At 41.3% G+C, this 26,592-nt stretch overlaps 1 protein-coding gene across 1 annotated transcript in view; it reads left to right on the top strand.

Annotated features, from left to right (window-relative positions):
• The window catches only part of FNDC3B (fibronectin type III domain containing 3B), a 174,312-nt gene that overhangs the window by 93,896 nt on the left and 53,824 nt on the right, over positions 1-26,592 (top strand). Inside the window, exons 7-11 of the mRNA XM_084292430.1 lie at positions 12,653-12,711; positions 17,442-17,599; positions 19,858-19,917; positions 22,962-23,100; positions 23,447-23,500. Coding sequence (XP_084148556.1) covers positions 12,653-12,711; positions 17,442-17,599; positions 19,858-19,917; positions 22,962-23,100; positions 23,447-23,500 — 470 coding nt within the window. The remainder of the gene's footprint in view (positions 1-12,652; positions 12,712-17,441; positions 17,600-19,857; positions 19,918-22,961; positions 23,101-23,446; positions 23,501-26,592) is intronic.

Here is a 26,592-nt window from a genome sequence, read left to right as displayed (position 1 = left end):
GCTTTGTAGCAATCACCTAACTGTCCACTTCAGCGAGCTCCTACTGACTGATGAGTGTATTAGAAGCACTGACATCATGCAGAGTTCAAGCGAAGTACATTCCCACGTTCATGTCAATCTGTTTGCATGCAAGAATTTATCCAGATCAGACTTAATTTATGGCTTTTCTTCAGCAAAAAGAATCTCTGAGATGTTTATCCAGTTTCACCGAGAAAGACACTGTATGGAGGGAGAAAAGATCAATCTGTTCCCTCTTCAGCCTTGAGATTTGACTTACCTTTCTCTATCAAAGTCCCATGATGTAAAACCTAAACATCACAAGACCAGTGATACTGAAAAGCAAGTCCAAGCCCTGTGCTAATTTATTCTTTCCCTCGGCCATGAAAGAACCAGCTTCATAACTTAGGCACTAGAATTTGTTGGTAACGCTCCTATTTAGATGATAATCTCTTGCCTTTTAATTTATTTTCATGATGCTTTTCATCTTGAATCTAAACTACTTTTAAAGGTGAACGTAAACACATTAAATTTGGTTTCATCCAGACTTTCTGTACCTGAAAATACAAACAGAACATCTGGTAGCTGTGGACATTTTCACTTGGCATGCTTGTAAGCTGCTCCACGCTGGGCTCCTGGGCTTCCATGGCTCTGAGACATAACTAGGGGAGAGTGGGTGACCATGGTTCTGGTTACATTTTCAGTGCCATCGCAGAAGCTCAGACAAAATAAACCTTAACTGCAGCTTCCTAATCTTAATAAGCAAGCTAGCCTGTTAGAAACGCAGCTCAGAGTCCATCTAGGTAAGTATACAGTAAAGAGGGGGGAAGTCAGGAGCCAGAGCTCTCATTTGACCTCACTAGTGACTTAAAAATCCTTGTTTTATTTTTTCCCCAAGGCTGTTTTTTCACAATCCTCACCAGCTTCTTCAGACCCTGATATTATTTGTCCCATCTGCTTTCATCCCTCCCTTGTCTCGTGTTACCACTGCCAAGGGGAGCTGGATAAGCTATCTGCTCCATGATTTATCAGGAAGTTGGTGCTGAATGACGTAAGGCACAACCTCTTCCCCCAAAGGATCTTCATATTATCTCAAGAATTTGCAGCTTCTGCTGCAGCCGACAGTCAAATCCAGAAGAGTGAAATCTGAGTCTGAGACTTTCTCCTAGGAGTTTACGTAATTTATAGATAGCTAACCAACAGAAAAAAAATATATCAAGCACGTTTTCATCCTGCTTAAATGCTCGGTGACTAAATCCCTGCGCTGGGGAGAAGTTACATAAAGGTCACAGAGCTTCAGAACAAGATAAACAGTGTATTCTCACCAGTTAGCAGGAGATAATGTGGACCACCGACAAAGGAAGGGAAACAAATTTCCCTTATTTGGACATATCTGGGACATTGAGCCAGAAGGGAGAGGGTATTTATTAGTGAAGAGGTAGAACATTTCCTCCCTCCAGAGTATTAAAAAATAAAACACCTAATAATTTAATGAACCCTATTTGTATACCCAGATGTTCTGAACAATGTCTGTTTGTGTATTCATTTGGATTTACAAAGTCAATGAATTGAAATTTCACGTCCCACTGAAGTTAATGGGTTTTGTTTATCTCCATCTCTTAGGCTGGGCTACAAAGCCAATCACTGACTTTCCTTTTCTGAAGAAGGATGGAATTTGATTCCTAAAATTTTGAGTATTGCAATTAAAAAGTTGATAAACTTTCTTTTAGAATGAAGCAGTCATCTCCATTTTCTCCAAGGTTTATTATAAAATATTTTGTCCTGAAGCTTGGGGCTTTGTTTTTTGTTTATTTTTTTCTGCAAGGAGCTCTGCTTAGAAGCAGCTGCTTTGATTTACTGATTCATGTGACTGTTGTCTGAATTTCATCTCAGCAATGAAATCCAGATCAAGTTGAAATTCCTGTAGCTTTGCTGAAGCCTTCCCAGTGAGCTGTAATCAGGTGGATATTTCTGAGAAATATTTTGAATATTTCAAAGTGGTGAAAATGGTTGAAGTATCTGAGGTTGTATATTGTCTGTATCCCATGCAGTACTGCTGTTTGCACAGACAATTCTTCCAACTTAATTATAGCTATTCGGTGTGGACACACAGACCAGGGATTTTGACTTATGTCAGAGACATGGGAGGGTACTTAATATCATCGTGGCAGCCTTTTTTATTTAAAAAAAAATGTGTTGAAGGAATTTAGCACCTGCCAGTGAAATGGATTTATGCTGGGTTCACTTGAGACACATGTTTAAAAATTGTTCCTGGTAGCGGACGAGCCGTCAGGCTGAGCAGAGTGCATGATTCTCATGCTCCGGCGTGCACAGGAGTTGTGCGAGGGGCCTGGGGGCACAGCTGGGGAGCAGACGGAAAGCCAACGGCTGCAAAGCTGCACGCAGCCCTAAGCCAAAGTTTGTACAAAAACAACTTGCTGCCTCGCAAAACTCACTTTGCTTTCTCCTTCGGAAATGATAGTGTTGGTCACGTTTGCTCTTTATGAAATGTTATTTAATATGCTTCTAGTTGAAGTCGTCGTAGGCTGGTCATCATTCAGATTTGACTGCAAAATAATTTAGGCTGGGGTTATTTGAGTGAGTTGCTTGTCCTCCGTCATTAGGAAGACAGTTTATTTCTGTTCTGCTGTCAAACTGTCGGTGTGCGAGTTGATTTAGAGGGCAGTGGAAGCTCCTCAGCTTCCCCATCGCTGAGGTGTAGTGGCTTGGCTCAGTGGAATGCAAAAAATGTTCATTCTTTTCTTGGGTTATTGTCATGTCCCCCCAGCTGCCTGCAATCTGGTTATCGCGTTGCTTTCATCTGGAAAAAGAGGTTAATAGTGTCATTTGTAACAGAACAGCTAGGATGGGGTTCACTCAAAAGGCATCGTGACTCTGTAGCCATTCACCTGGTTTGGCAGTGGAAAATCCCAGTGCAGGTTCCACGAAAACTCTTCGTATTTCAAATTTGGAGTGATTTTTCTGCGATTCCACAGGAAAAGTCTGCTTTTAATTTTTTTTTAAACATGCAGATACTGTAAATAGTGCATGGAAATAAAATTTCTACTTCAGTGTAAACGTTAAAATCAAGTACAGTGAATACATATATGTCGTGTCCTGCTTTAGATGAAGTTTTGCCTGCTTGCTTTCTTGGGGAAGATGAATGACTCTGACTCTTTCCAAGAGCTTAAAAAAAAGAAAAAGCGATTATTCTTAAAATATAGTATCTCTTTCCGTTGTCTGCAACGAAGTCTAAAGGCGTTTCTCCATTTCTCTTCTGATTCAAGTGAGGCTGAGTGGTTGTGGCTGAGGGCAGAATTAGGCCTGCAGTTATTTTCTTAAAGCTGTTTAGCCTCTGAGGGGCACCCCTACGCGTCTACCCTCGGGAAGTGCTGTGCTGCCTTCGCATTGTTGTAGCAGACCGGTGGCTTTACCGCGCTCACTGCCAAGGGGATTGTTAATTTTGGCTGAGGAGCAGTGTTTAATCCAGACCACGTTTGGAGCTCCTATGGAGTTTGTTTCAGCTGTGCTGTCTGATTGTTTTCCTGTGCAAATATGGAGATTTGCAGGCTATTTTGCTAGATTTTTGTTTGATCGGAAAAACGCTATTATTGTGCGTAAGGGGCAGATCATCAAAGGCCCTTTTTCGTATGGTCGTATTGAGGGTTAAGAAAAGGCAAGCTTGTTTTAGGTTCAATTCTGATCCCATTGTCTCCCTGCATTGGAGACGGTATTTCGGAGAAAGCTGTTTCCATTGGCATGGGGCTGCAGTCACAGGGCTGGAAAACCTCTCGCTTGAGTGCCGCCTGGGCTGGTAACGCTGGAGGCCTGTCAGAGGCTGTGTTTGACAGGAATTGTGTTTCCCACTCACATCTTAGAGGGCTCAGGGATCACCTCGGATATGGATGGACCTGTGTGTTGGCTGTCTCAGCAAGAAGGACCATGGAGTGAAAGTATGATGGAGACAAATGTATGGTAGTGAAGTCTGCTGCATCTCAGGCTGGCGGTGGTATGCAGCAGAGCTGTCGCTGACTGGCCCGTGAGGAGAAGATTGTAATTTTTGTGCTGTCAAACTCGTGCTTTCCATCAATGTACAGCTCAGCTGGGAGGAGAAGTGGTGAGACTGCCTCTCGTTGTTCGGATCCGTGACTTTCTGGCCCTCACATCGCCCAGCTGCTGAGAAGTCAGTTGCCGTGACTGAAGGGAACCTTTTATTTCCGAGAGGAAATCTCGCGTCTGTAAATTCCAGATAACGTCACTTCACAGCTGGCAGCAGCCAGGCCTCCTTTTGAGTCGCTGTCGAGGCCTTTCACAACGTGAGGAGCATCAAAAACTGCGAGGCGCGGTTGGGCCTCCACTCCTCCTCCTCCCTTGGACTGGGGATACCTGCGGGGCCTCTTCGACCACCTCGTTTGTGGCAGCCTGGAGTAATAATAGTAGTAATGTGGTGATCTGGGCAGAAGTTACTTCTGCTTTTGAATGACCGCTCAGTTCCTCAGACTTGGAGGGCTGCCCGGGCTGCCCTGCCAGGTCGGACCGTGGCTCTTGAATACTGATGAAGGCGAGACAGACAGGCAGTCATGGGCTGAAGTGACAGGAAATAAGGAGAACCGAGAGAGGGAAGGCATGGAACAGCACGCAAATAAATGGAAGGAATTAGGGATGAGGCGATGCCGCACATTCCAGCTGTCGTAGAAACCCATGAGATGCTTGAAGAACTTCATTGTTCTAAAAAAAGGCTACCGTTTGCCGGCAAAGCTTGTAGCTGAAATGAAGCATCAGATTTTTACCCAGAAGTTGTGAGTCAGGAGCTCCGGGAGAATTTGAAGCAGCCCTTTCAGTCTCCTTCTCAAATGAGAACATTTTCTGGTAGTTTCAAATGAAAGGCATTAATGCTAACTGCAAGTAGTCTACTTAAAAACTTCTAAAAGAATAAGTAGAAGAGTGTTTTGCAAAGATATATTGAATAATTATAGCTGCTATAAATCCAACCAAATCACAAATGATGCAGAAAAGGAAGAAATTCAAAAAAGAAGAGAGGTAATGCTTGTTTAAAACAAACACACACTAATAAACTCACATCATAGCAGTTCTTTCAGTAGTCAAAATTGGGCGAAGAGCAGGAAGGGACAATGATTTAAACCATTGGAAAGGATTGTTGGTCTAATTTTAAAAAAAATATTTTCCAAGCCTGCCTGTGTGATCTGACCAGTGAGGTACATAGAGCACCGAGCTGCAGCTCTCCCTGGTGCCCCTTCAGCACGCAGCCCGTGCAGCAGAGCCGCCTGTCCCCTCCTTGGCCAGAAGGCAGACGTGCTGCGTCTCTCAGCTGATGACAGCCGTAGGGCTTTATGTCCAGCTGCAGAGACTCACATTTTTAGCTGCAAAGATCCTTTGTCGAACCTTATTAATAGCTTTCACCCATGAGAATTTGCCAGCACGAGTAGGAATTAGCATGTGTGGCATATCTTTACCTGTCTTACACATGTGGATTCTTGCCTGCCTGCTCAGGCAGGGGGTTTTGCCTATGCCAGCACAACTTAGGGGAGTGTTCTTAAATTGTAGCCTGAAGCACTTAAATTATGCTAGTAAAAAACAACAGTATATAACATGGTTATTCTTGGTTAGCTATGTTTCTATGAATCAGCTAAGCCGTTCTTCAGTGCTCCTCACAGAAGGGAAGACTGGTGGCCACTGCATGTGGCAGCTGGTGCAGTCAGCCTGTGTTTGTCTGCAGATTCCTGTCTTCTCAAACCCACATAGCATGCAGGCTGCTGTTGTGTAAGAGCAAAAGAAACGATGCCTAAAATAACAATAAAACCAAAACAACCCCCCCTACTTTGATATAGAAAATAAGCTAAAGCAAGTCAAAAGTAGCAAAGAGCTCTCCAAGAAGAGGTCCTGTGTGTGAGTGGAGTTTGTTGTTAGAGCAGATTGAGCTTGTGCTCTCTCTGTTTCTGTGGGTTAAATCATTGTTTGATTTGATGTTTCTTCAAAACCAGCCAGCTGCAGCCATATGTAGTGCACTGCATCTGTTATCTTCCTTGTAATTTGTACAAAGTGCTTTCTTAAGAAGCAATATGTATGTTATATAGATGGGGCGGTTGCTATATTTTCCTAAGAAAGCCCTTTTCTGCCTTCTAATGGACTGACTGCGTGTTCACAGTAGGAATTCACTCAGATCTTCCGCCAGTAAAGCAGAAGTTGTTATTACTGTGTCCCAGCAGTAGCAACAAAGAAGCAGAGAAAAACAAATCCAACATGTCACTTACGCTCCATTTGTCCCTTGCATCCAGCATTTCATTTCCCTTGTAGGTGCAGCTGATGTTATTTTCCTTGATGCGTCCCCCAAAAAAATACGCATCAAAACAATATTGGAGGACAGGGAGGATTGAATGCAATTAACTTATATTTTTAAAACAATTTTTAGCAGAAGTGACTTTGTTACATACAGCTGAGTGCTTCTACATCAGCTTGATGTGAAAACGTCTGATGCTTGTCGAAGTGATAGCAGATATCTTTGGTTAGAATTGCAGAATACTGACGTGAAACAGAGGGATAAACCACATGAACTGAACTTGCACTCTAGATATTTTAAAGTATCCTGCCCCATTGGTGGTAGGATACTTACAGCAGTTGAGGTAAAACTATCAAATTGATAGATATGAACTATGGCCAAGAGATCATTTAAAGTAGAAAATATACGCATAAATTACAATGGTGCAGAGGCATACATTTCAGTGAGTGAGGATGGCTAGAGGTTTTTTTTCTTTTCCTTACTAAGGTCATAAAGCAGATTTCTACAGATTTCTCATACACTGCAGTTTTTATTTTTTATTTTTAAGAATGGAAACACTTCAATGGTTGGATCTTTTCTTGAAGTTGGACAATGCCAAGCCCTCTATGTTAGATATGGAAGCTGCAGTCATGTTCTTACTAATGTTTTTGTTAGCTTTTTCATGTCATTAGCAGAATATTTGAAATACTAAGTATTTAGAATTGAAAGCTTATCCTGATACTTTTAGGCTTAATTAGTAATCCTCCTTTGTGTACTATATTTTAGCATGGTATGTTTGACTCTTTTGGAAATAGACTTTTTTCCCAAGTTCTGGATTCTTGGACTCACAAAGTTTTGTCCATTGTGGAAGTGGTGCTGCGAAGAGTTGCATAAAGCCATGTGTGTTCAGTACGGACTGAATTTGCTCTGCTCTATTGCAGCCATTTGCTAGCACATATCCTTACTGTTTATCCATGGCACTGTCCTGGACTGGACAAGCTGGCAAGATGAATCAAATTATATTCAGCAGCAATCTGTCCTAGGTCTTACTTTATTCAATATTTTCATTAAGGAATTGAGGGCTGGAATAAAGATTGATTCTTATTAAATTAAAGCCCATATCAGGCTGGGGTAGGGTTGGCATTGCTCGATGGATTAAGACAGGGGGAAGGAGGACGCAACAGGACATGAGTCAAACTCAATTGGCTTTGAAAGAAAAACAGTTTGATAGAGGCAAGAACAAAGTACTCCCTTTTAGCCAGTTCTTCTCAAACCTGCATTATTTTTAGTTTAGTTTAGTTTTAGTTTAGTTTACTATACAGTAGTTCTGCAAAGTAGTTCTGGGAGATAGAGTAGGCTACCAAAACAAAAATCTCAAGTTGCCCTGTAGATGATGAGAAGCAGCAACCCCAAAGCGAGCTGTGTAACCAGGTCCTGCAGGGAGCTCGGCTGCAGTGCCGTGGCCAGTGCTGGTGCCACTTCTTCAGAAGGCTGGCGAGCAGTTTAAAAATCATCCCAGAGGAAAGCAGTAAGTGGGATCTGTGATCTAGTAAATAGAGTTTATAAAAGAAATGAGCTTGGTCAGTTTGAAAAGCAAAATGTCTTCAAATATGTGAAAGGCTGGAACCTTTCACAGTGGGGATGAACTCCTCTGCAGTGGGTATGCAGGAAAGGAGTGGTAGGATTAAGCTGCAGCAGGGAAAGTCTAGGAGATAACCTTTGTGATGATGAGGAGAGTTATGTTCTGTGGTAGATTTGCCCTATTGTTGTGAGATTGCCACGGTCATGGTTTGTTTTATTACATTTTTTTAAATTAAAAGCATTAGAAATCTCTCGTGTGGTTGTGTTTCAGTGTGGGATGACAGACTCGATGACTGTGTGACATCCCCGGTGGTCCTCGTTTCTGTGACTCAGCTGCCGCGTGGCATCTGAAGTTTTTGCTTTGTCCTAGTATGAAGAGTTTTTACATTTCTACAATAATCTGAAAAGAAAAAGTCTGTTTGTGTCTTAAACTTTGACACCAGTAGGCAGTTCACAAAGGAGTTGTGCTGCGTTTTGAAGAGTTTGTTTTCTTGCAGGTTGTGCTGTACGTGACTGATAAAAGATCTTTCCTACCATTAAAGCTGGTCACAGCCCCAATAAATCTGGAACAAATTCTGAGAAAGCATGTCATGTTATGACTGGCATATCTGTGAGCATGGAGCTCTGCTTGAGAATTAGACTAAAAGTTTGTGAAGTGCTAGTGCTGATGTCATGCCTCTGGAATGGGAAGGCTGTTGAAACAGTAAATACTCTCTGTGGCCAGAAGCTAAGTATTGAGCTGGACCTCTTCCTTTCTGTGAAGGAAAGAATGCAGAACAAACCTAAAATCTGTATTTGCAATGGGAAAATGTTAATTAGTTTAGAGCTTGTAGCTATTTCAAACCATTTACATACACAGCTGCTGTTCATGCAAACATGAAAACTATTCATGGAAACTTCAAACTTACCTTGAAATGAAAAGATTTTTTTTTCCCGGTTTTTAAAGCTGTTCTTGGATTTCAGAAGTGTTGTTGGAAAGGTCTGAAAATTATATTTGTACTGTACGTGCAGAAAGGAACATAGATGCAGGCTAACAGAAGCGTATAATGAAAGGCTTTAGTTCAGCAAGAATTAGCATTGAAACCCTGTTAGCACCAAACAGCTGCTGGGAAAGTGTTCCTTATTTTGGGGGGCATTTACTCCTGGTTATATCTGTGAAGCTTTGGTAATGACCCAAAACTTTGAAAAAAAGAGAGATGATCAAAATATAAACTTAGATATAATCCAGGTCTTACAACTTGGGAATGAGAACCTCGATTTGTACCTCGGGACAGTTCTAATATCTGTTAGACACTGGGAACTGCAGGATAACTCAGCTTTTGGTTCTGTCCCTCGGAGGACTCAGTGAGCATTCACAAGGATTTTATCCCCACCCCATCTTCCTCCTAGGATGAAGAGTTGCCATGGCAGATGTAGGGAACAGATGTTGAGGGGAAAAGTTATAACGGGACAATGACCTGAAGTGTTAGTTGGGTTCTTCCATGAAATGGCTGAAATTCCTTGCCCAGTGTCAAGAAAGGAAAGCAAAAGGGACCTCATGGCCCCTCTCTTCCTCCTCCTGTTCTTCTCCACCTTTCTACCACTGCACCTGTGTGTGTGAGCGTACACTCCTCATCCCGAAATACGCCCGTGAGCTCATCGTGTAGAAGACTCATCAACACGTAATGGTTATCAACAGCCACGGGGTAGGTGTTATTGCAGGAAAAAGGCTTTTCAGCCGTTCTGTATTAACGCTGCAGAATATATAAGATGTTTTTTGTCTCATTTTCTTTTTCCAAATGATTTCTGCTCCTAGTTGGCGTGGGAGAAGGATGTTGAGCTTGATGCCTAATGTGTTATGAGAGGGGCTGGCAGGTGAGGCCAGCTTCCTGCTGAGGGAAGGATTCCTGACAAGTCTTGTTCTCCTTAGCTTAGTCTAGCTCAGGAGACTGTGAATAATTACATTTGTTACTGAAAGGAGATCAACCATCCATAGCGGCCTGAGAACTTTTATGGCTCATAAAATGGGAAACTAACTATTTGAAAGACTAGGAGACTGTGACAATTGTCTGCTACTTTCTCTCTCAAAGCTGGTAGCTTCTGTTTTGTTAAGTGCTTCCCTGGGACAAAGTTACACTGGTGTTTTGTGGTTTTTTTCTTACTTTGAGGCAGGGGATGGGCTAGATCACCTCCTGGGTCCCCTTCCAACCTGAGCTATTCTCTGCTCTTATGTGTCATTAATGTGCGTATCTGTTGCTTTCTGCCTTTTATTTTACACTTGTGCTATTTTCACATGGCATTATCTATTAATCATTTTTTGTTTTAGTTCAGTGCAGAGCTCAAAGGCACACATCTTTCTTTCCGTATGGTATAGTGCTTTCAAAGCTAGTGATGAATGGGCAATTTTTATGATAAACTTTTCATTCTTTGTTGTTGCTTTTGTAAAATGGTTCATGGTACCAGCAAATCAGCAACATAGGGTATATCTGATGTAACGCCTACCCATATGTGTATTATTCTAGTCTTTGATAGTTGTGGCAAGCTGTCTGGGCCATGAGGATCAACTTCAGTTCTTAATTTCTTCGTGCTCACATTGTCACCTTAGGTTTGTGTATGTCCCATTCCCTCTCCCCATAATCTTTGAAGAAAACTTCCCATCTCCAGTTTCTGTATATACTCTTGGGGACATAAATGTCCACATTATACACATAGATGTGCGCATGTCCTTATTAATGCAAGGCTTCAGTGTGCCTGATACTCAGGGCTTCGTTGTGAACACACTACATACTTAGGGAGGTAATAGCAAAAAATTTGGACTCTTCGTGGAGAAGTCTGAGGTACTTTTTTTTTTTTTAATTATTATTATTTATTTGCTGAGTATACCCAGTTCCCTTAGGTCTTAAAGTCAGCTCCGGTATTTTGAACAATTTGAACCTTCAGCCCTGACCTGGCAGGGTCAGAGGACTTAGTTACTGTACAAAGTGATCATTTTTCACAGGAGAGAGAAGTGAGATTTCTTTGGGCTCCGGGGTTTATTTTCTTCTCCTGCTTAGTGTGCCACAGATAGCATCCTTGCTAGAAAGCAGAGAGAGGGAAGAAAATTCAGTCCACATGTTTGGGATTTAAGGTTGAGAATGATTCACGCTTAGCTTCTGGGGGTTGTAATTAAGGGTGACATAATAACCATAAACTTTCAATAGAATAGTAGCAGCATTTTTGTTGCATTCTGTAGCTGCAGAAGCTGCTTCTTATTAACATCCCTTCGAGATAAGCCTACAGGACCTCCAGAGTTTCCAGACCTGGATCCAGCCTTTTGTGGCACAGTTCTGCATCTGTAATAATGCTAAAAGGAAGCCTGAGTCCTGAGCCCCCTCAATTTAGATGACGTTTTCACTTGGACCAGCATCTCAAACTTTTCCTTAGCAATTTAGTCCGTCTGTGTAGTCAGTATTATCTTATGCTGGCTAAACCCTGACGGTTTATGCACTTTATAATACACTCTAAGGGTTATCTACTATGGAAAAAAGCAATCATGCTATCCTCCTCTTATTCTGAATTATTACTATTATTTTCTTTTCCAAATGGCTGAGACCAAAAGGAATCCAGGAATACACGGAGCAGCAGATCTGTCATTGCCTCTCTGCACCAAGGTGCATTCTTGTAGGAGAGATGGGCATTTACACTGGAGCCTTGCCATCAGCGTTCAGCCAATTTTATTTTTTGGCAGCCAGGCGGATGGAATTTTTAAAAAGAAGATGTACTTTTTTAAAGCAGGTCACAGACAAAAATAAAGACGCATTCTTGGGCTACAAGAAGTAGGTCAGGCTTTGGGGGAATCAGTTGGGAAGGCTGTTGAAGTGATCTTACCCGTTTTTCTTTATTAATATTTTTTTTTGCTTCCTACGCCAAATTTTGTGTCTTTTTTTTTTGTTTGGGGGTTGGGGAATATATTCTTCTGCTTTGGCTAGCAAACCTTTAACATTAACATTTGAAAAAAAGAAAAGAAAAAGAAAAAAAAATGTGTTCCTAGTTTTCCATTTGAGAACAGTGTAGTGGAAAGCGAGGCCTCTCAGTGCTGCGGTCCAAAAGGAATAAAGCTGCTTCGTGTCACCTCATTACTCTAAGCTGATGCTTTACCTCAAGGCTTTTTCGGGGAAAAGGTGAGGGGAATATTGATTCCACAGCCCAGATGATCACTGTTGTGTCACTTTCTGTGCTTAATTAATGCATCTAATCTGGGAGAAGTGCTTCCCGCCCAGTCCTGCGGCCCCCCAGGAGAGCTGCTGTGCCAGTCGCCTGGCTGGACATGGTTAATCTGAAAGGAGAAGCCGCTGCCAGAGCTGTGCCCACCAGACTCTGCCAGCACTTTTAAAGCTCAGGGCGAGGAGATGACATCTCTGTCAGGGGCCTGGTGTTGCAGGGCCTTGTGGCTGCGGGAGAATGCCGGGAGCGACATTTGGGTGTCACACTGGGGCTGGGCTCAGCAGCACCGGGGTTGTGGAAAGCCCAGGCCTCTTCCACAGGCAGTCCTTGGAATGAGGGTGTTCCTGCTCTGTGAAACCAAAGCCCTTAATAACATTGTGGAGGACACCTCTAGAAATAATCCTAACCTTTCCATTTCCTCCTTTTTCTCTGTTAAAACTAGAATTTATGCAGCTGCATACCTTAAATTCACACGAGCAAAGCAGCTGATGCCCATGTGCAGGTAACCTGCCTGTCCTGTTCACAGCTTCCTGAGGGATGGTTGATGTAGCTAACACTTCTGTTTCGTTTCAGTGATTTATTTTTCTTCCTGTGTCCATGTTCTCTGTTTTTCAGAATATGATTCAGAAACAAAAAGGGTTCAAGACATTCTTTCTGGAATGGAGAAGCCACAGGTACGTGATCCAAAATTCCAGAATTACCACATACCAAGTACAAAAATAGCAAATACGATAAGTAGATTGTGTCACAACATACTGGGGATTTCAAATTTCTCTGAATTTTTACCTCACAGATTGTTGCCTCTATATATATCTATCTCATTTTACAGGGATATGGTCAGTGGGAATAAATTTTAAGCATCTTTTATGCTTGAGGGTATTTGTAGGAATTGCACCAGTCGCTCTCTGCAGGGAGCTCCCAGTATTAACAGTGTCATGGGGAATCCAGCACATTATGGTGATTTACACAGCTCTTACTCCCTTTCCCCTGGGTTTAATTTTATTTGTCATGAGCAATTTATATCTATGATCATGATTAAGTTAAGCTAATTCTATTGTTCAATGGTAATTACTATACTCTAAGTTTCTCTTAACCATAAAAGCACATGAATTGTAATGGAAATTGAATCACTGTGTAAATAACCATGATGTTGGGTGTGACCACGGTCAGGTAAGGTTGTTAATAAATCTGGTTGTAAGGCCTTTTAATGTGATGTTTTTCTAATTTGGTGTGTCAAATGAGAAACCAGAAGGGTACTGTGGGTCTAAATAAAGACCCACGATATGTAATTAGATTTATGGCAGCCAGAGCACGTAAGTAGAGAAGAGCAAAAAAGTACCAATAGACAAAAATTAATTTTCCTCAAATCATTTCAAAACTAGGAACCTTTAAAATAAATCTAAAATATGACATCCTAGTTCAATGTTAATGACATGTAATGAAAGAATGCTGGGAATTATCTATTACTTTCTCTCTAACTTAGACATTTGTGAGTAATTAAACTCAGAGGAGTACCACAAGCCATTAATTGCTATGAATGATTATGTGTGCACATAATCAATATTATATCTGAAAGAAATGTATCATTATGCATAAATATTAAACTGGGCCATGTTTTCTGGTGAGCCTTATACATATGTGAACGGGAAAGAAAGTGTATATAGAAAAGCAACTGTTCTGAAAGAAATGGCACAATTTAAAGAAGGATACAGAGCAGTAAATTAGTGGCACGCAGAGGGGTGCTGTGTCTGCAGCATATATGGCTGTGGTACATCCACTCCAGCAGCCATCTCAGGTATGAGCAGCAGTGAAGTCATCCAGAGGGATAGGCTGTTGGAGCAAATCCTGAGGATGCTCAGCGCCTGCAGGGGACTCATGGCCATGCTGTCACTTAAAGCCATCTCTAATCTAGCTTGCCTAGGTGTCCCTATGTGCTGCACCTTTCTGAGCACAACGTAAACAAGCTTTTTAAATGAGTGATTTCTTAAAAACACACAAAAAGCAGCCTGTTTTCAATATTAGAAACATTTCATGTTTTTATTTATCTCTTTCATGCTTTTATTTTAACTCATGCTGTGGTAGACAAGCAAGCACTCTCTGAAGCAAACACCTTGCTGAGGGAAGGGAAACCTGAACCCACACTCAGAAGTGGGGCAGAGAGGCTGGGAAGCTGCTCAGGACACAGCACCTCCCAGGGCATAGGGGCAGGGCTGCAGCAGCAGGGAATCAGGGTTCAAGCAGTGTCTGGCTTTCCAAAGGGCAGCCTTCTCCTGCTGACTTCTGCACTGAAACTCATATTTAATTTTAGAGGTTTTTGCCTAAAATTGCAGGATTAGGCCCATAGTCAAAAAGCGAAATCTCGACCCAGTAATAACCATGCATTCATTTGACCCCCAAGTCTTTCAAACATTGCCCTCAAGGGAGTAAATGAATGTTGCTTTCAGTGTAGTTCTCACACACACAATAAAACCCCAAACCACACGATGCCTGTGAATGCTAACCCGGAATTTGAAAGATAATGAAAGTTGTACAGAAACATTGTTCATTACCTGAAAGACTGGAAGGGCTGATATTCATCAGTCTTGTAACCTTATTAAAGCAGTGCAGGAGTTGGGATTCTTTCCCAGGGGCTTTTATCAAATAATTATTTACACCACCAAGTTTTGATAGTGTATAAAGCGTGCATTTACTGTGTAAACCGAGAAGTTTTCAGAAACTAATTAACTCTGCTTTTCACGAGACATACAAAACGCCTTGTGGGAGAATCTTTTGTTACTTCTCAGCTAGAAGGCAAAGCCAGAAGAGCTGAATGCTGAGAATTTAGGGATGAGATTCAGGGTGCGGTACCTCGAAAAAAGCCGTGTTTCCTGCCCAGCCTCTGACAAGGTGCTCTGTTATTTGTATTTCGGTAGGATGGATTTAGGGCAGCAGTAGAAGTGAACAGTAAACTGTTTCCTACTTCAGGTTTTTATGTCTGCAGGTTCAATAGGGACCTAGCCCCAGCAGTGTGACATGAGCTGTCCTGTTCCTTACAGCATCAAAAAGTGCTGCTCTGGTTCTGCTCAGCTGCTCAGTACCTTCCAAAAGGTGCTTGTTTCCCCAGGGGTAGGCAAGAAAAAAGGAGGCTAGAGCTACTGAGCTGGCCTGCCAGAGCCTGCTTGTTATTTTCAGCATACCGTAACCCCATTTCTTTAACCTGCCCTTTTTCATGGCAAAACGGGTGTTTCTTGCTCCACGTAGGAGTTAGGTGAAGTGGTGGCTTTGGCCATTAAATCAGATACTGAGGTGATACACCCTCGGTTGGTAAACGTGATATGATACTGAGCCTGTTAGTCCGTGAGCAGCAGATAGGTTTATCTCACGCCATGCAAATAAATCTGTTCCCAGCGCTCGCTCTGACTGTTCTGCCTTATATACCCAGGGAGTGTATAAATTTGCCTTCTCTGACTTTATCGTACAGACAAACTCTCTCTTGCTTTACTCCGCTTGCTTTGTGTACCCAGTGCAGCTAAGGATTGTATTTCAAGATTGCCATCAGCGGTAGGTGTGGACTTAATGCCACCAAAGCAGGGCGGCAGAACGGAGCAGTGAGAAGTTGCAGGTATCTGGAGGAGCACTGTGCTTAGGAGCTGGCTTTGGAAACTGCATGGGAATGTGTGCGCACTGCCTTCAGAATACAAGTCTTAATGTTTTCTAGTGGTTAGTCCACAATGCACTTTCTCTTATTTTAAGAAACTTCTAAAAGACCTAACTGTTTTCAGATTGCTAAAGTTCATGAAAGGCCAGAGTTTTTAACCATATGCAGAATATATACGTGTGTCCTTGAGAGTAGTCATAGAGAAAAACATTTCAACAGAACATTGGCAGGATATCATTCCTCAAGCTCCAAGTCCGTCTGAATTTTTGAAAAACAATTATGCAAGCGTATTTCCATAATAATAAAAGAAACTTTGTGTTGATGGGTTGAGCTGGTGTAGTAGTAATGTATGTTTATGACCTATTCAAAATTATTTGAAATACAGACTTTCAGCTCTAAATCCCTTTTGTCATAATTCACTTACAAATTTATATTGAATATTTAATTTGCTTGTCTTATTTGATGCATTCAAGATTTTTATATGCTGTCTAATCCGGTATCAGTTTTCATTGGTCCAAGTTTTTGAAGTAAACATTGATTTCATAGCATCAGAAAAATTTGACAAGTCCAATTAAAATTCATATAAGAATGCACAATCTTTTTTTATTTACCAAAAAAAAAGGTTGATACTACTTAAAACTTGTTGCTTTACAGCTTGTTTTTCACATTATGTTCCACAAAGGTTTTCTTTCTGGCAAGACTAAATGTGTTGCTGTAAATGAAAATCTTTAACCTCTGAGTGTCAGGTTTGGAAACAAACAGGCCTTGAACCCTGATACTCCATCCCATTCCTGGGGGTGTTCAGACAGAATCCAAACTTGAGCCTGAGCTGTTTCATTGGAAGCCCACTTACACAGCAAATTAATGTTAATGCTTCGTTACCACATCATTTATGGGTAAGGTGTTCAGAACCTTTAAGAAAAGAGTAGGAAATGTGTAACTGAGCACCTGCCTCATTCCTCTCATACCTTCTGAAATAGTGCTTTGCTTTGTGTATTGAGTCCCTTAAAATGATAAAACCAATGAAATTTAATGTGTATGAGAAATAAATAAATGATATAAAAACTCACGTTTTACTATCCTAAAAAACGTCTTTACATTTGACAGTACAGAAAGAAAAGGCTGTCATTTTCATTGTGAAAATTGGAGAGCTAGTGGCAGAGAGCTTGAGGCTGCAGAGCATCTTCTCTGGACGTTTTTCAGAAGATGCACATTAATGGTTTGTGCTGTCTTTCTGAGATAGCCAGTTGTCTGCTTGGAGGCTCCTGCACCCAGTGATGACCACAGATCATAAATGCAGCCTTTGTCAGAACTTACAGTGATCGATTTGTGATACAATTTTAAATTGATGGGCTAAACTTCTGTTAGGATAATCGCCAGGATTACCCTGTTTTTGAGTCAGGGTAATTTTGCAGATTTAATATTTTTTTTTAATTATTTGCAGTTGAATTATTGCCATTTCAAATTGTGAGAAGGAACATGACAACTGAAAATGCCACTGGAGTTTTATTAGAGAATCTCACTAACAAAAACTTTAGAAAAATGATTATAAAATGATCTATAGGACTCTGTTTTCCTCATCTCTTAGAGATTAGTTTATGAACCTGTATTTGTCTTTGTGTTGTTGATGACTATATTTGACTTTACACCTCTAGCTCTGAAATTTCATGTTTACAAGAAATTGACTGTAAAGATGCGAACAAAAGGCAAATGCTTAGAGGGTGATGTTTTTCTTGGAATTCAGAGTAACTTCTGTTTCTTTTGTAGGTAACAAATATTCAAGCAAGAACAGTTTTACTTTCCTGGTCACCTCCCACCGGCCTTTTAAATGCAGATAGACACAACAATGGTTTGCCTTACACCTGTACTTACGAGGTTGCCTTATCAGATAAAGGGAGAGATGGAAAATACAAGATAATTTACAGGTAACAGTATCATTTTTACACTTGTGCACTTCTCAATTCATGTTTTCAATAGATATAAGTTCTCTCAGCCTTTCAGGGTATATCTTGGCATGCCCGTCAGTTGCACAAAAGGGCACATTTGCAGCAGCCTCTCATTTCTTCTTCTCCATCCCGTCAAACCCCCTTGCTGTGAAGGAGCCTGCAGCTGGAGGCTGATCTGGTGGAGTTCCTGTCCCAAGCCCCTCATTGCCTCCCCTTTCTGCCTCCCCAGCACGCTGCAGATCTTGCATGCCTTGCTGTCTCACCCATTAGCGATGAAAAGGTTACTTCTGTGGTAAATGTCAAAACCCTTTCATGTACACCATTCAAATGGGGTAGCTGCCTTCCTAATGGACTGGATTTCTGTGGACTTGCAGAATTCAGAACATTAAAGGCTATTTTTAAAGTTAACAAGCGAAAGTTGAGTTCTCTGCTGCTTCATGTTGTCTTAACTCGGTTGAGGAAAGAGCACGGCAATGAGCTGGCTACGTCAGTCCACAGAAAAATCTGGAATGCTTGGCTTTTAGCAGTCTTAAGTAAAAATTCTGAGGGATTTCTCTGTCTCCACTTTCAGTGATCCTCTGAGCTCATTTTGTGATCAAGTACATATGGTGTTACGCCTTTCTTTCTTTTGCTCTTAATGATGACTAGGATAGAAAGTTTTGAGATGTGACCTTGGTTATTGTGAAATAGCTAATCCTTCACAAATGTCATTAAATAGAGTCCAGGTGGTACAGCATTTGTGGAATTCCCTCTTGAGACCAAACTATCTCCTTTCTTCAGATGTCCTGTGAATTAGAGTATTCTTCCTGGTGTGCTGCATGGACTGTCTTGGGGAATATAAACAGAGAATATTAATCAGGGAAATGCTGCCTGATTGTTTCTGATATTTACACTGGCTGTTTGTGAGTTATCTCAATATGTTAATGTATTCTGCTGAGCTCCTAAAATGGAAAGGATACTTTCAAGTACTTTTTGTGCTCACTGCTGGGATGGCTGCGCATTTTCTCCTGGTTATGAAATGTTGTGCATCTGTTTTAAAGCTGCTAGTAGTAATCTGTCTCCTGCTGCTGGCCAGAGTACAGCCATCAGCTTAATGCACTATACTCCATCATGACCAACAGTGATCGTTAGTACTATAGGCAAAAGAAAGTCCTGCAATATGTTGGATACATTCTCTTTGCAAAGAGGTGCACTCGTTTCAGAGGGAAAAAAAAATGAATTTGCAGAGAATTGGACTATATTTAAAAAGGAAAAAAAAAAGGAGGATTTTTGCTGGATTTCTGGCAGCCCAGCAAGCGCGTGCTTTTTGGCTGATTTTGTTCTTGTGTTTTTGAGATATATCCCTATATATCCCTATATCCCTATCCATAGCTATTTGTGGAATATTTCTTTGTGCTAAATTGAGAGTTTTCTTGTTTCCTGTATTTTAATAAAATTGTGAATAAGCCAAGCACTTACATGAGATGCTTATTACTTACTAAGCACTGGCCCATGCCATACTTAACAGAATCGGCAACGTATGACCAAGCGTAGTGTTCATTTACTAGCAAATGAACCAAAAGGAAAAATAATGTGTTTTTTTGTTGGTTAGATTTAAAATTAACAATTTATATGCTGTTTTTTTCCTTAAATGCCTGAAACTTTGTTCTTGTAATATTCTTGTTGTTGAAAGAGATCTGGATATCTGGCTGTTAGAGCATTAATTAAACATCTCCTTGGCACGGTCCTCGCAGAGAGTGTGGCTCTGGAAAAGAAAGCAACGATCATCAGTGAAGCAGTTGTGCGAGAAACAACCTTTTCATCTGAAGCCACTGGCTCACACTTTTTTAAAAGTATTTTGAATTAATACATGTGCAAGAAGTACAAAAGTAATGTTGTATTGATTGCACCCCTTCAGCCCTGGGAGGGCTGAAAAACACAGCAAGCTTTATCTAAATGTCAGCAAAATCTAAGGATAGCATTGAAATAAGCCAATATAGTTAGGTTACTTTACAAATTGGGATGATAACTACTGTTCTGTTACATATACAGAGCTTTATCAAGTTTTGAAGAAACATGAAGTGTGTTGACAAATTGTTCGTGTATTGTTTACTGCTGTTGTTCTGTGCTGGGATTTTTGTTTCTTCTTTCAAGTAATAATATGCTCGAGTCACTAGTCACTGGAAAATCAGGAGATCTGCTAAGTGTGATGCCCCTTTTCATAATTAATTGATTATTTTTTTCTTTCTTTTCTGCAGTGGAGAAGAATTAGAATATAACCTAAAAGACCTTAGGCCAGCAACAGATTATCATGTCAGGTGAGTTAGTGTGACTATGAATGTCATTTAAATATAATCTGATCAATTAAATAAACATGGAAGTTTTTTTTTTGTCTAACTTTAAAGTGTAACTCAAGATTCTTGTGGTTACCTCTGAAGGTGTTTTTTCAGAGGCTCCTAAATATTTTCTGATGCGTTTTATCTCAGATTTGAAGTTATGAGAGTGCTTTTTGAACAATACAATTTCTGTCATATCATTGTCACGGCTGAAGTAAGAGGAAAAAAGACACCTACATGTGTATTTCCATATGTATGTGTAACGGGCCTTGAAGTGCTTCTGTAGAAAATGGGACACCTCAACCTTGTTCAAAATTTGACTAAAGCAAGTGGCATTTGGCCATTTTTATTGCAACATAGATGTGCTAGGAAACCTGAAAGTGCTCCGGTATATTTTTTCATAAATATTCTGTGCTTTGTAAAGTAAATCTGCTGATTACAAATCCATCTGACCATAGTAATTTCAGAATTTATTCCCGAAAATGGGTTCACCCTGTCCCATATTGATATTTTTAGACTGTATTTCTCTTTGTTTCTAAAATTGTGCTTGTTGCCCAATTACTAACACATTCTCAGTTTTGCTTCCTGCTGTTTTTAACGCTATCTGCTCATACTGCATTTTTAAAGGCTTTACTTACAAACCAGTGCTTAAAATTCACATCCTGTTCACTTATGCTCGGTATCCTTAAAAAAACTCCTTTCACTCCTGTCTATTGTTTCCTTCTGTTTTTCTAGACAAGGGCCATGTTTGGCATGCTTTTTCCCATTAAGGCTGTTACTATTTGTTAAGCTTTAGAACAAGCACTTCACTTCTGAGCAAAGAGAGAGAAAAATCAACCCAAATGAGTCTTTCTTCCTCTGATACTACAGCTTTTTTTTTTTTTCTTTAGGGTTATTTTCTAATAGAGCTCTAATATGAACTTCTCAAGGCCATAAGTAACTTCTTCTAACTAAATAAACCGCTCGGGCTCCCAGGCCGGGCAGAAGTCCCAGCCATAGTAGCAGATGGATGGTAGCAAGAAGAAAGTTGTAAAACACTGCTGAGCTTCCTGCTGTAAGCAATTGAACAGAAGTTTTAAAGCAAGCTTCAAGCAGCAAAGTGGTAGTCATGCAAAGTGGAGTGTTGAGATCTCATGCGATTTTTAAGGGCGTTGGGGGGTATTTGCCCCCGTATCCTGGCCAACGTCCAAACCAATTCATTCTGCCTACCTACAGTTCCCTGCGTTTTCCTGCATTTTTGCCAAATTATAAATCATTTGTGAACAGTTAGCTGTAACTTTTGTTTAAAAAGAATAAGTGACTGCCAAACACAAAAGTCAGACTTAAAAAAACAGCAGCATGTGTTTGTAGTGGAGGAAACCAATGTTTAAAAGCAGACTGCTTTCTACAACATTTTTTTTTGTTCGCTGAAACCGCGTTATATATTAACAACTATGAAGAAGTAAATCTGCTAAGTAAAGAAATTTATGTGACCAGCAATTACTCAGCACGTCATCTTGGGTCTCCTTAACCTTGGCAGCATCTCTAAGGGCTTCTGTTTTCGCACAGATAGATGCTGTATTAGGCCCTGGGCACCTAGAACAGCTTGTTTCATTCTGAATCTGTATCCTGCATTTCTTCAAGTATTACCTTGTTGGTAGTTTTAAAGATGACGGTGCTCTCTTTTTGAGGGCCTGTCAGTCTCTTTCATGGCTAAAGTGGATGAAAATGAAGTCTTTAATCACACAAAGAGCTTCTGCCTTAGAAATTCCAGAGCCACCTAATTCTACAACCCTCATTTTTCTTTCTTTCATCTTCCAAGAGCTGACGTTACACCTGGTAGTAGGTGGTAGGTTTTACAGCAGGGGAGCTTATGGACAGGGACACCTCAGCTGCTGAGCACAACTGGCAAACTCAAATGCAGTTTTTCAATGACTTGCAGAAAAAGCTCGTTAAACTCACTTTCATTCAGTTGTATTCCCCATTTGATTCTCAGCTATGCTGATTTCCGGCACACATGCACAGAGTTGCCAGATGCAGACGCAATTAATTAATTGCATTTGTTTTCACTCCTGACTGCTAACAGGTGATCTGTATAGCAGCGCTACAGCAGTTCTCGTGAACTTCCCCCAAAGGTTTGATTCTATGTAGGTGGCCATTGTACAGAAATTGCTCTTATCTACTGAAAACAAATTTAGAAATTGCCCTTTCTTAAACTCTGCATTCAAGCACACAATAGCACAGCCAGTCCGGAGGTCATTGTCTGGTCAGGGTTTGAACTTTTTCTGCGTTGACTTCCAATTTGCACTTTTGCTCCACGGAAAATGTGAAAGGGAAAAATAACATCATTAATTTTTCAGAGAAAAGCACCACAAGGAGGTGCTCAGATGTGTTCTACTTGTTTTCCCATGTATTTGTAACGTATATCCCCCTTTAAGCTGATACGTATAGAGAATTGCTTGAAATCAAATTCACATCTAAGATTTTTAGTTTGTCAGAGCAATGTTTCTGAGCTGTGTTTGTCCCTACTATTGTGTCAGCTTTAATCCATAAAGCTCACCAAGTACTGACACTGCAGCTGTGTAGGAGAAGCTTGCAGTCATGGAAGGAGACTAGCAGTTACCACCACTGAGTGCGGTATGTGTGAGTCAAGTGTAAGCAGGGCATTAAAGTTCATACCTTTTTCTATGACTTCATGGTTTCTGTTGTATTCTGAAGAGGATTTTAACACAGTGTTTGAAAGGCTGCCAATGGCCAAGGAAACAGTTGCTTGTGGTGGAAAGAAAAGGTGATGGTAACTCGGTGGGTTAGGGGAGCATGTGCACAAAGTGCTGTAATGTTCCTCTTCTGCTGTGAATCTTTTTTTTTTTTTTGCATACCTGTACCAAGTGAAGTAGAGTAACGATAGCCACTGTTCTGTGAGTAATCTGTCATTAACCGACTGTATCATGGATGCTTTGGTAGTCAAATATTGTGGCTAAGGCTGTGCTTTCTCATCTTGTAACTGTCAGCAAACTTATAACCCATGTCAATGTGTCTATTTGCAGGGTATATGCAATGTACAATTCAGTAAAGGGATCCTGCTCAGAGCCAGTAAGCTTCACCACTCACAGCTCAGCACCGGAGTGTCCCTTCCCACCCAAACCCTCGCACAGGACCAAAAGCTCCTTAACCTTACAGTGGAAGGTGGGTAACGCTTGGATCAGATTGGGCACACAACAAAACAGAAGAATACCAGCTGGCCAACAATGAACATAACTGTAGCCAGTAACTGAAAGCTGAGAGGGTCATTTTTCAGTAAGGGACTTGAACTCGCTGTACGCTGACAAATCCCTCCCTGTGCACTGACTTGACTTTTAAAATGTATGTGTTTCATTACATTCAGCTTCTTCTCGTTACTTGTTAAGAGGTTGCCAAGCTGTGTGCAAACCCCAAGCTTTGGTTTCACTTTAAACTGTAGTCATTTGCCTAGGGGGAAAAAAGTAGTTTTCTCTTCTTCCCAAAACCGCCTTCTGTTTATTTTTGTTTGTAGGCACCCATTGATAATGGTTCAAAAATCACCAGCTACCTTCTAGAGTGGGATGAGGTAAGTAGCAACTAGTTGAAATAAATACATAAATAAATGGCACTCAGACTTTACAAGGATTTTCTGAGTAAAGAAAAATAATTAAATACAGGGGAAACTAGAAGTAGGAAAATGAAATCCTGGTGGCATTAGGTGGAGAGCTGGGAGGGTAAAAGGGACAGTGGGGGGAATACTTCTTGTTCAGTGTGTTTTATGCAGAGACACCACTCTGCTTCTGTACTGTTGAAATTTAACTTTTATTGCTTGTTTGGTGTGCCTAATTTGTTAATTAGGATTACTTACTATTACTTGCTTTTTGATGTGTCTTAGAAGTCTGTTCATGATCACGTTCTCCTGGATGCTAAGTGCAGAATAACACTGTTTCTGCCTCAAAGGAGATAAGGCATGATCGTGCAGCCCTTTGTGCAGAAAATGTGTTCAGGGTTAAAATAATGGTGCCCTCTACACAGTGCCAATTAGTCTTCTTACAGACACAAAGGGAAATAAGTTCTATCTCCTGATGATCTTACACTGTTAGTGAGTATCATGCTGTTGGGGAGGGTGCCAAAAGCCAGATGTGGAGTGTTACTTGCTGGAGAGGTAGGTTCTAGTTGTGAGTTCTCCCTCCTTCCCCTAATTCCTTTATGCCTCCTTTCCATTGCACAAGACATATTTCTGCAGAAAGCATGAGTCAGTGATTATCATCTTTAAGGGAAAAAATGTGTTGGGTGGCAAAAGGCTTGGGTAACATGTTAAGAAAAAATAAAATAAAATGTGATGAGTCAGGAAATGAAGAGTGTGAAAGGGTGTTTCGTTGCACAGTCTGAGAAACATATCTTGGGGTTTTTAATATTCTAAAAATAATATTCTAAAGGGAATAGTATATTATGAATTGTTTTCCATCATTTCACTGGTAACATGTTCCCAGATCATTCTGCTACATTTGACATTTGGAACCGTTCACTGTGCAAACATTTACTGTATGTACTATCACAGCAAGTGGGACTTCCATGATGAGAAACCCTCTGAACTGAACTAAAATTAAACAATAACTTCAGAATGGCTTGCTGCCCCCCTCTGCATAGTGGAAGGGGAAAGGTTGTCAGTGAAGAAGAAAAAATGATGGAGTGTGAGGTCCGGGAAAGGAAATAAAATAACATTTCTCCAAAAGGATGGGCCAGGATAATTCCATTATACCTTCTGTGATGTCTTGGATCTGCAGTTTTGATCCCTTGCAAGTCTCCCATTAACTGGGAAGCCATGGGAACATAACAGCACAGAGGAATGAAGTAGTGGAAACACATGGATGATTCCAGCCTGCAAAGGGAAGGGAAGCAACAGAAGGTTTGTCAGAAGGACCAACAACAGAGCATTTATACAGTGCACCTACTTTCAATGTTAATTTTGTCCATGTGGCTCCTAGTCGTAATTTTTGATACGTGTCAGAGAATCCTACAATACCCTTGTCCTTTAAACTTTTTAATACAGAGCATATAGCTAGAGAGAGTGATCATGTCAATTTTCTTTCACAGACCAAAAGCTGCTTTTTTTTGGCTGGCTCATGTACCAATGGCAAAAAAAAAAAAAAAAAAAAAAAAAAAAGAAGCAAACCTGATTGCCTATCTCTTTTGATTACTTTTTCTCAGTAACAATCCTGAAATCTGAGATCCCAGTGGATAGCTAGCCAGCACAGATGAAAAAATGACAGCCCAATGTCATCTCCAGTGGTTTGAGGTGCCTCCTGACAGTGATGTGCTTGTCCAGTTGTGAGACAGTTAAAGCCACAGGTGTAGCTCATCTGAAAACAATTTTTACTCTGATATGAGCCAGAAATGCAATTTAGAGTTGCTGAATTAAAATTTGATGTTAAGGCTTGCTAATGAAAACATCTGAAAATGCAGCAGGGTGTGCCAGAGGGCTCTTTTTGCAGGAGCCTGAGCTACCAGCTCGGTGAGATGGGCAAGCTGCTCTGCACACCTTTCCAAGTTGTGTCCCCGATGCAGTGACGTGAACTCCCAAAGTTACAGCACCCAAGTACAGAAGATAAGTCACTTGTGAAGTCCTGTACCCTCTCACTGGGCCATGTAAATGCCACATAAGCAAAACCACTGAGTTTGTTACAATGCCCCACTGTGTCCTGGTGAAATCAAGAAATAAGTACGTGGGGGAAGAAGAGAACGCACACCAGGCAACAGCAAAAGCTATGCCAGAGCTCAGCTAGAGCAACATTCATTACCTACGGGGCACAGAATAAAATATAAACAGAGGAAAATCAGTGATGAGAAGGAAATTAAAATGTGACGGCAAAGTAGAGAGGGTTTTGCATGACTGGAGAACAAGAAATCCATCCACTAATAAAGCTAGAGTCTTAGTAAGTGGAGTCGCTTCATAACAGGGGGGAGGATGAGAGTGAGCCATGAAAAACCCTCACCGCACATGTCCTGGGATCAGCACTGGCAGGCTTCACCCCCAATCTATAGGAATAAAACCAGTGTCAGGCATGGGAGGGGAGCGGGAGCAGCTGTGGGGTGAGCGAGCAGGGCCCTGTGCCCCCAGGACTGGTCCCTGTGCCCCAGCTCCCCCCAGCTGGGTTGGTTCGAGCCCTGCAGCCTGCCACGTGCAGCATCTCAGGCCTCACGTCTGGCCGAGGCAGTTAAAGTGGTGGTTTATAGCATCAGAAATGCAGCCAGGAGTGTAGATGGCATCGCTCCCCTATGCAAAAAATAAACCGTTGCTGTAAGATGATAGCAGAAGCGTCATGTTGCTTTACAGGGCTAGGATTAGGTGGGGCTGTAAATTGCAGCAAGAGGACAGCACCTAATCCCTCCTGCAGCTGCCAGGCCCTCCGGGGCTGCAGCACCACGTTCCAGCTCGGCACTGGGGCATCTGCCTGGGACTGCGGGTGCCGCGCTCCTCAGCGAGCCTCGTGCAGGGAGGTGCTTGGAGCAGGCTCTTACTGTAGTTTCCTGATGCAGTGCTCTCCCCGTTCTCTGGCGTAGCTGTCTGTTCCCGTACACGTTTCAGAAATCTTCTTTTGTGCCACTGTGTTTTAGGGGGATGAGCTTTAGATGAAACCTAAATGAATTGCTTTTGTTTCTTTGTTGGAATCAGGT

Source organism: Netta rufina (genome assembly GCF_964035555.1).
Source record: "Netta rufina genome assembly, chromosome: 9".
Taxonomy (NCBI): Eukaryota; Metazoa; Chordata; class Aves; order Anseriformes; family Anatidae; genus Netta; species Netta rufina.
The sequence above is the reverse complement of the archived record's forward strand: the minus strand, read 5'-3'. Positions and strand labels throughout refer to the sequence as shown.